At 35.6% G+C, this 10585-nt stretch overlaps 1 protein-coding gene across 1 annotated transcript; it reads left to right on the top strand.

Annotated features, from left to right (window-relative positions):
* Positions 1-1166: 1166 nt before the first annotated feature.
* On the top strand, positions 1167-3097 carry LOC118735323 (the record flags this gene model as incomplete). Its single annotated transcript, XM_036465014.1, is given in 1 exon segment — positions 1167-3097. A coding segment is annotated over 1 exon segment (1751 nt), but the record flags the coding sequence as incomplete, so codon positions are not given.
* Between the last annotated feature and the right edge of the window lie 7488 nt (positions 3098-10585).

Genomic DNA, 10585 nt, shown 5'->3' with positions numbered 1-10585 from the left:
GGATTTTGGTCCCGTCCTGCCCGCAAGATTTTTACATATCCTCCCGATACCGCCCATCACAGTCAATTCGAAATCATTACCGTGTTTCCCGTGGGTCCCGATATGCCGAGCTCATCTCTAATCACCACATTTACAATCACGACATCTCTTCATCAGACTTTTTTGTCTGGACTTGAACAGAGACTCAACCCACATAATCGATGTACAAAGTCAGCAAAGCTAACCTCTGAGCCAAGCAAACTTCGTAAACTCTTAAACACGTTTCAATTTTTCTCGATTGAGTAGCACACAATGAGTTTTGCAAGCTAGAGAATTGCATATGTGTTGATCTGTGAGTAACCTTCGACCCAGTTAAAGAAAACTCAACTTCAAAATAGTACAAAATATCGAAAAGAAGTACATTTGACTGTACTGCAAAGTGTGAAGAACAACGTGTCAAAAAGAGTACTGTACCCCAGAAAGAAGCACGATTGGTCACATTAGTCATGTCGTAAGAATAACAGAAACGCTCCATCTCTGAAAGTATTCATGGAAGGCCTGCTCTGCGTTGGTACAATCAGTTGGAGAAGGATTTCGCTTCACTCGGCATTTCCAATTGGCTTCAGTTGGCATAGAAGAGTAAGGACTGGCTTGCTCTTTTGGACTCGACCAAAATTACTTAGACGGTTAGAAGAAGAAGAAATAAGCTTGCTTATTATTCAACGTCTTTTCCGTGGACCGGTTACTACTCATATTACTGCGAGTGGGCTACCGAAAGAAAATTATCCTTATCCTTTTCTGACACTTTGTACCGCATGGCATATTCTGCATAAAAGCAGAATATAAAATTAAGTTTTTATGTACTCTATGGAAGTTCAACTTATTGCACTGATACACGTGTTTTATTAAAATATAATTCTAAAAATGTATTGAAAAATGTCTCCCAATTACCGTTTAGTCTACCCAAGGACAAACTTAATTTAGTATTTTCAGACCCATTTTACTTACCATTAAATATAAACCTTTGAAATATCAACTCGAAAAAATACTTAAAAGCACTTAATAACGTTTGCTTATATAAATAATAATTATCCTATATAGCTGGGTATGCTTTCTTTACATTAATATTTTTCTTCTCATCTCTTTCTCGCTCTCTTTTCATGATTGCACTCTTCCGATTGCTGCAGGCAATGGCGTGGCAGGCAATACAGTGAACGATGGTAATCAAACACCCGTGCGTAATCCTCCAGGCGCTTTTCACAATTCAGCGAACACACTGGCGCAACATAATCTACTCGGTGGTATAATCCTTTGGATTAAAATGCAATCATTTGGGATTTGCAAGCATTTATCGACTTGGTACCAGCAGCAGTGGCATTGCCACAAAGAAACACAACAAAATAAAAATGAAAAACAGAAGCGAAAGCACGAAAATCTACAGCAACTGCAAGAACAACACCCAGAGCAGAGAAAACAACGTGCACAAAAACAAAACATTAATTGGCAGCCATTAAATTACCAGCCAAAAAATCATTTCACTTCGCTTCAACGGGCATCCACTGCGTATGAGCAATCATCAGCATTTAAGCCAGCTGCGGTTGCGTATACGCAACGTCTCTTCCGGCTGCCGACTCAGTGGATGATAAGACGAATCGGGGCATTGAAGGCAGCAGCAGCGACAGAAAATGAAGGGACGAACGCGAAATTCGAACTTGCGAATCATAATGAGTTGCGAAACAAAGGAAAAACAGATGCTGAGCCAACACTGCGTCATTTGGTATTGATTTTGCGGTTGCTCTTGTTGACAGCACCATTTTTACGTACGCTTACAACAAGAGCTTCGACTTTATCAGCAACCAGTGCACTAACAACAACAACAAAATCTTCTCAAATGCCTACGGAAGTGCGGAATGTAAAGAAGACAACAACGAATGATGTTGAAAATCTCGCCGTTTCCATGAATACATTGGCTGGGCTGGCTGCTGTTGATGGCAGTAATGGTGCTGCTGTTACTGTTGCTGTTGCTGTTAAGAACTTTGCAGATGCCCAATGGGAAATTGTAAAAGCCAACACTTACAGCAGCATTAAAGCTAATACAAACAAGGGCAACATTTTGAGCGAAGTGTTGCTTGACACCAGCAGACAAACACAATGCAACAGCAACGCGACTGAAAGTGACAGAAGTAGCGCTGATATGGAATTTAATAACAGAAATGGAAAGCAACGGAATATTTCTGACAGTTTTGTAAAGCCTTGCTGTGTGAATAGAAACACTGAACCTAACAAAGTCAAAAACAATTCAAGATGCAACCTTCAATTGTCTTACACATTTAATAGCAAAACAGTGAAATTTCTGCTATTTCCGCTTTTGTTGGTATTTATGGAAGTGAAAGTATCTTTTGAAATATATTTGCTGTTAATTTTGCTAACAGTACACATAACTAAACCATATTTACAATTCAGCACACAATTTCCAATGTCGGTGTTGCAACTGACAACCAACTGCGGAAACAAAAAACCGCGAAGTAGCAACGGCACATCTAAGTCAACAATAACAGATAGAACAAAAAGATTTCCGATTAGCCGCCAGAGGCTCGGCAATACAATAAAGATCATTTCAGCAACGAATGTATTTCCGCTATTTTGCTGTCAGAAATGGGTGGTATGGGAACACACAACAACAACATTAGCAGCGGCTGCATTCACCTCATTTCAACCGCAAAGTATAACAACAAGCAGCGGCGAAAGGGCAACAATACACCGCAGCTTAACAGATGAAGCGGCAGAAGTGGATAAAACAATAAAAACGCAAGGCAGCGCAACAGCAGCCGCTATGCGAACATTAACAGTAACAGCAATAGCAACGGCAATGGCAACATTCGCGACAGCGTCAATTGTAACGAGCCTCGCTAGATGTTGCGGTTCCGCATTGAGATGAAATCAAATGATTACACGCTGTCGGCAAATGGGGTGTAATAGGGGTAGGGTGTTGAATTTGCGGTTATTGGTGCTGATTATTCGTCAAAAGCAAAGGGAAATAATGTAAACGCACAAAAGGTACAACATACATACGCTCATACATGCGTGTACAATGCAAATGCGTACACTCATAAGACAACGTGCACATACATACATATGTATAATATATAAACATATCGTCAATTTTTTTGCAAAACCGCCGATCGCCCAATCGCAAAACCGCTTATCTTACGACACTCAAATTTTACAGAAGAGCGAAAAAACGGGTTTGTCTTTGAAGGCATTGCCTTGATAGGCGGTATTTTCTCTAGCCATTATTATACAAATCTGTTGTTTTAATAACGATTTAACGATTTTTATGCAAAAATCACGATGCCTGGAGTTCAGGGTTACCAAATCTAATTTTTTCCACAACGGCGATTTAGGCGGTTTCGCAACTGGTTGATGAGCGGTTTTGCAAAAACATCGACGATATGTATGTATATCAAGATTACAAAAGGAAAACTTCGCCATGCACAAACACAGGCATGCATACTTATGCTTATTCTAGGGGTGTTCCCACTATAGCAATTTAAAAACTTTCTGGATATGTTTCACATTTAACATAAATCTCACGGTCGGTTTTTGTCAGTACTCAACACTTACAATGCGTTTCACGCTCAGACTACATACCGCCAAATGTACCTTTCATGTTCCTTTTACAGGCCTGTTCAGAACGTTACCTAACATTTTGTAACCGAATTTTGTGTGACAAAAACTGAAACAGGAGCTTCAAACAATTCTTGTTACCAGCACAGAATAAACTTATTAATCTCTTTAAATCTACTCTGCTTTGACAGCGTCTTCAATTTTCGAACTGGTTGTGGATCAAGGAATGCCTGATCGCGAGTCCTTTACTCTATACGAAAAAATACGTTTTCTACCCTAGTGCGTCGCACACTGGGGTCACTTCATAGAGGGAGAAGTTCAAAACCGATCTTACATCTATTGGTGTACAATAAAGAAAGTATATCAGTGGAGTCATAACAAAGTACTACTTCTCGTGTACAAGTATTGAGTTCCTTACTGCTAGCTGTTGCCGCGTAGAGCAGTTAAAAATTTACTGTTCACAAGACCGATAGAATACAAGATTGCGCCGATTAATGTGAAATGCGCCATCGCAGATTTGCCGGTGGAGAGAACAGAGAGAGATCTATCAGCATGTATATGTGTTGTATATGTATATGTATACTCCACAGGCAATACACAAAATCTCCTATGACGTCATATTTCTGTCAAAATTTTCAAGAGAAAGTTAGCGGTATCACAATCAGCGCCACCTTCTGTATTCGTTTCACCATGTACTGTTCAGTCAAAAAATTTGTTTCCGATACCGAAAGCGAGTTTAGAAAACATTATGTGAATGAGAAGGCAATGTGTGTTAATTGTTTTAAACCTTTTGTAAATATGGGTAAAGCCTGGCGTTACGGAGGTTAGGTTCGGACATTTCTGATAACTTTTTTGGCCGCAAAGAATATAATTAAAACAATTAATGAAGTATAAGTTCGGTCGAAACCGAGCTTTATGTACCCGGCGCACGTACTAAATATCGTTTTTTCACCTTTCAATAAACTGCATGATAAGCAAGAGTATTTTTCCCGATGTCAAACAGTTTCGATAATATGCTATGAGATATTGAAATAATTGGAGCAAATTTGGTGGAAATCGCTAAGGGGTCTATCAATATACATTTATGTATGTAGTCCTAAGTGGGTGGTGCCACGCCCATTTTACAAAAATCTATAATATTGTGTCGTGTTAAGAGATTGTTGTAAGTCTTTAGTTATTGAAATATCGGAATTTTCGTATTTTCCCAAAAATTTCCCTAAGTAGCATTTTGTGCTAAGAGGTTATATTATATATCGGTTTTGAGTAAATTAGTTTAAATAGTTGCTATATTCCCCACACTATTGAGAAACTTTTCTCCAACGTCACATTGGCGCTAAGTGATTATGGGTTTGATCATAAGATATAGATCCAGACGTATAACTTCCAAAAATTTGCAACTTTTTTAGTTATTAGATATATTTCCAAATCCAATTAGAGACCCGCTACCAATGTTTAATTTACTAAAGGTCTTTTTTATTTAGTCTGGAATTATAAGAACGTTTATTCCAATTTTAAGGAGACAAGGTGCATGCTTAGCGAAATACATACTACATACATAGTAAATCATCATTTTACAAATTTATGATATCTAATGTTTTAACATCTTTTGCTCTATATGCAATTGGTTTTAATCCACTCTCTTACAGCGTACTCATTTTGCACATGTCGAGAATAAATCAATGGATTTGGGCCTCCTGTATCTGAAAGTAAGATCTATTACGCCTGCGTACTTCTACTTTGTGTATCATCTATCTCGATAGCATCGCTCCAAACTTTGGACTACAAAGAAGAATTAGATCGAGGCTTTGCACAATCACAAAACCACACTGTCAGTATCTAACTGCATTTTAGAGCTATCTTCACTTGTTTTAACGAGCTAATGAGTGCAGCTACCAAGATGTTTTTTTATGAAGATTGTCTAACAATTATAGTCGGGGAAGATTTCGGCAGTACTGCCTCAGATGTTATGTGTGCGTAATGTCAAACTTATGTACTAACTAGTGAAGTGTTTTGCAATTAACTTTTAAAACTTGTTTCCCATAGATATTCCAAAAATTGCCAAAGTTTTATTTTTTATTTATCATTGTGGACCTGAAGAAGTTAATTTTGTAACAAAAGCTCTATAATTGGTACACTTGATTTACTTGGTTTCGTCTTCAGTCGACCGCTGGCAGTACTGTCTTGGGCCTTCAGGATTAGGGACTCCAACATTGGGGTGGGAAAAATCATCATTGTTATAACGTCCCGGGTTCTGATCTTACCAAGTCTTTGTTTGAAAAATTAACTGCTTAATCCATTTTATCACATCATATTTTTACTTTTACTTCTTCTCCGTTGAGTGCTCTTAAAAAAAACATTAAAAATATTTTTATCAGAAAATTTAAAACCTTTCAGCATCTTTGCTGAATTACAAACATACATACATACACAGTTCGACGGTTCGACAGCCCAGCGGTTGAAATTCGGTCCATACAATTAAGATGTTTTGCGGTGAGGTGAGTTAAAGTGAAGGGAGTTGAGGTGATGTGAGCTTATTTAAGATGGGTTTAGTTTAGGTGAGTAGAGTTGAGTTTTCTTGGTTTGAGGTGAGTTGGTTTAAAGTGAGTTAAAGCTACTTCGATTTGAGATGATATAAAGTTGGGAGAAGTGAGGTTAATATTCAGTTTTATCTTTTTGTCTTTATCTTGATCTCTATTCCTTTGTCTTTGTCTTATCTGTACATTTATACCAGCGTGGGCAGAGAGAGCCTTTACTCTGCTCGCGCCTATACAAAATGTATAGAAAGCTTAAAAGAGCTTTGCCCGCGGGAAAGGCAGTGCCTATCAGTGATTTATACTTATCTTTATTCCTTTCTTAATCTACATATCGTCACCTGGGTAAAAGATTGTCGTATGTTAATTTCGGCAGGTTGTGGGAAATCGCGTTTGAAGTTTGGAATGCAATTTCTCAAAAACGCGAAGATAGATTTTCTCCAAAGTCTCTGAAAATGTTACTAGCTCACAAAACTCTTCAATTATTTAATTTTTAATGTTTATTGTTAATTAGTTTTGAGTTTATGAAGGATCTTCTTTAGTAAAATTTTGTCGTAAGCGTAATTTGTCCACAATTTGGCAGGAACTTTGTATAAAATACGACAAAATGTGATCAAAATTTCTACCAAATTAGCGACACTTTTTACTCAATATCTCGGAAACTAAAGGAGATATCCAAAAATGGAGAAAGCCATTTTAAGATTAATATGGCTGCTACTAACTAAATTTTTACTAAATTATCGAAAAAATCGTGGACAATATCTCGAAAACTATATGATAAAAAAACTGATAACACCAATCGAAAGAAATTATTTCAAAATATATAACTGCATCTAGAACTAAAAATCGTTAAAATGGCGATTACAACAATCTTTTACCCAGGTACAAACATCTTAGAAATAAAATTATAGTTTAAAAAACTAAAACCTCCCTATTATAATTGCCATTCGTACTGTCATCAGGTATGTAACTTGAGAATAGAAATCGCTGCATCTTTTAGGCGCATCAATATTTCATTTCACCACTCGTGGTGAAAATCTATTGTAACTATATCATAAGCTCGCGATGCTCCAACAGTCGCAATTGCGGAAAGAATAAAGCACAGACGTGCCATTCAAGACATTCGAGTTCGAGTCCTCAGGCGAAGAAATTTTTTGATTTTTTTTTTTTATACAAATAAAAAATAAATTATTTTTCTTTTGCAATTTAATTTTATTTTTTTAATCACTTCAAAAAAAGGAAAAGGTTATCAATTCTTCGGAACATTATTATTATTACTTTGGCCGCCGATTTCTAAAATTCTTTATTTGAAGGAAGGGGTGTACCTCAGAGGTCGTCCCATACTAATTTAGTTTAGACGCGATCACTCGATCACGACGAAATTAACTATAATCTTTAATTTGTGTATGAGAACTAGCAGAGCACCCGACGTCGTTCGGGGTAATTAAATCAAAATATAAAACAGTAATACAAATGTTCAGATCAGCATAAATTAGAGCAGAAAAACTATTTTATTTTCTTTCTAAATTATGGAATCCTTATAACCCATACTTTAAGATTTATCGTACTTTAACTAATATATATTGATCACCACTTTCTATACTAAAAATCTTGTTCCATTATTAATACTAGCTGGAATAAGTAACGATAGAATTTTTAAATTAAAATTAGTCCGCTATGGTACATTCCGTTTAGCTTCCTATTCGCTTAGCTGTTTTAGGGCCGGATACTCAATGACTGGTTAACACTAAACACTAAACACTTAAACATCGTTGTCGACCTCTTCGACTCCATGCATACAACAGGGAGTCGGTAACGTCGATAACTATGTTTAACCGGAGATTAGTGTTAACCAAACATTGAGTAACCGGCCCTTAGTATAGCTGCATTTTTCCTGTAGAATTCTTATTTCAGTCTAAGTTCGGGCGGAGCCGAACATTAAATACCCGGCGCAAGTATTACATATATGCTTTTTCACCTTTCTGAAAGCTACCGTTACATGGTAAGCCGGGGTGTATCAATTTTGAGTAAATTAGCGTCCTTAAATTTCGAAATGTTGAAGTTTCAAGCATTTCTGAAATTTACCGTTAAATGAAAAGCGGCCCTAATTAAGTCCGATTTCAATAATTTTCAACATTTTGCTTTTATGTGGCAAGCACAATAACCATACCGAGTTTGGTACAAATTGGTATAACGGTTACCGAGATACATATATGTGATCATAAATGGGCGGTGCCACGCCCATTTTTCAAAAATTGTATCATAAACGTATTTCTTGGTAAAGAGTTGTTGCAAGCATCAATTTTGAATAAATTAGCTTTAATATTTACTGATTTATCGAAGATTTTGTACTTCTCTAAATTACCGTTATATGGGAAGTGGGCGTGGTTATTGTCCGATTTTACAAATTTTCGGTCATTTGGTACGCTGCACCAAGGCCAAGGTTATTGTAAATGTCAATTTTGAGTGAATTATCGTCATTAGTTACTAAAATATCGCAGTTTTCGTATTTCTGGAAATTACCGTTATATGGGAAGTGGGCGTGGTTACAATCCGATTTCGCCCATTTTCAATACCAACCTACCTGGGATAAATGGAAATCTACGTAGCGAATTTCGTTGAGATATCTCAATTTTTGCTCGAGTTATCGTGTACACGGACGGACGGACAGACGGACAGACAGGCATGGCTTAATCGACTTCTCTATTCATTCTGAGCATTTATGTATACATTTGTCTATATCTATCTCGATTCGTTTTGGCTGCTACAAACAACCGTTATGTGAACAAAATTAATATACGCTTGTGCACAAGTGCGCTCGGGTATAAAAGTTTTGTTCATTATACATGCACATGTTTCGTTTAACAGCATCGCGGCATCAATAAAATGATTTAATCTTTCCATTTCAAGATGGTCTAAAGACTGCAAGGTTTCAAAAAACACAGTTTTAAATATCCGAGTTGTCTAATAGTTGAATAAATATTTATCCCCCTTTTACAAACACATGTATATATACTTTATTCTAAACACCTCCCACGCATATGTCTGCATACCAAATTTCCGGTTCATGTGATTTATGGTTCCCAGTTTATGGCTGGTTAAAAATTCCACGCCTATGGGATGTGACGCGTCCTTTCCCTGTAGTCAAATGTACTAGTTGTAAACTACCTCACAACTAGTATGAACCGCATGCCCAACTAGTCAGCCAACTATCTTTTTTCCACGCAATCAACTGGTATTTTTAACATGGGGATGTCCTACAAGATGGCAATCGGTCAGAAATATACCAGTCTCATACTAGTTCAAAACAGACAGAAAAATACTAGTCCAATTATGGACCAAAACCGCTACTTTGGAAGTCAAAAGATTAAATGAATTCATGAATATACAATGAATGACTTTTGTTTGAGTACACTTTAAAATATTACACATATTTATTTAGCAGCCCTAGATTTGCCAATAATTAGTGTAAAATTTTTTGAGTATTAATTAAAAGGAAAAATAAATACATAAATATTTCAAACATTCGAACATAAATTTAAAGGCATTTTCCATTAAATGATATTAAAAGTAAAAGCTTTCAGGTACAATAAATACTATATTTTTATCTTTTTTTATTAATATGGAAAAGAAAACATTTTAGTTAAAAATAAAACGAATACTTTAGTTCATTTTGAGTGAACCAAAGTAATAATAAAAGTTTTCATTAAAACAAATTAAATTCATTATCTTTGCACATTTCAGCCATTTCGTTTTAAAATTTTTTTAAAGTAATAATTAATGTTTAAAATTTGAGATTTGGATAAGAATAAAATAACTAAATAATTTAAGCAGTTAATAAATATTCCTAATTTTTGTCTATACTTTGGCTTGTTGATTGATAAATAAAATTAATCAAATAATTATATTAATTTTTAATTAAAAAGAGTCAAAAATAATTGAAAATGATCAAAAATAACAAAATAATTTAAAAAAATTGTTTAAGTAATTATTAATCATTAAAAAGGTGCTAATATCGGTATTTAACCATTAAACGGTTATTCAAAAAAACATGCTTTAATTAAAAATCAGTATGAATATTAATCATTATTTAACAAGTGTGGTATAATTACGAGTACGTACTCGCTTTAACGGTTTACAATATACCCAAATAAAAGTTATAATATTTTGTGTACTCTATTGTATTCAACTGTCGAAGTTAAATAAAACAGGGCATGAATACATAAATCGTTTTGTACCTGGTACAAGTCTGTTCATTTACGAACTAGTTCGGTTTCAGTCAGGAGATTCTAGTTGCAAACTAGTATTTTTCCTGACTAGTTTGCGTTTCACTGCAGGGTTTTTATAAACCCGTGAATATATATCTTACTATTAACACCTACCAAAGATATGTCTGCATACGAAATTACAATTTCATGTGGCTTAGCTATAGCTGATAAAAACTTCCA

The sequence above is a fragment of the Rhagoletis pomonella genome, unplaced genomic scaffold (genome assembly GCF_013731165.1).
Source record: "Rhagoletis pomonella isolate Grant_MI unplaced genomic scaffold, Rhpom_1.0 Rhpom_scaffold_00003, whole genome shotgun sequence".
NCBI classification, from domain to species: Eukaryota; Metazoa; Arthropoda; class Insecta; order Diptera; family Tephritidae; genus Rhagoletis; species Rhagoletis pomonella.
Note: the sequence above shows the minus strand (reverse complement) of the source record. Positions and strands in the feature narration are given on the sequence as shown.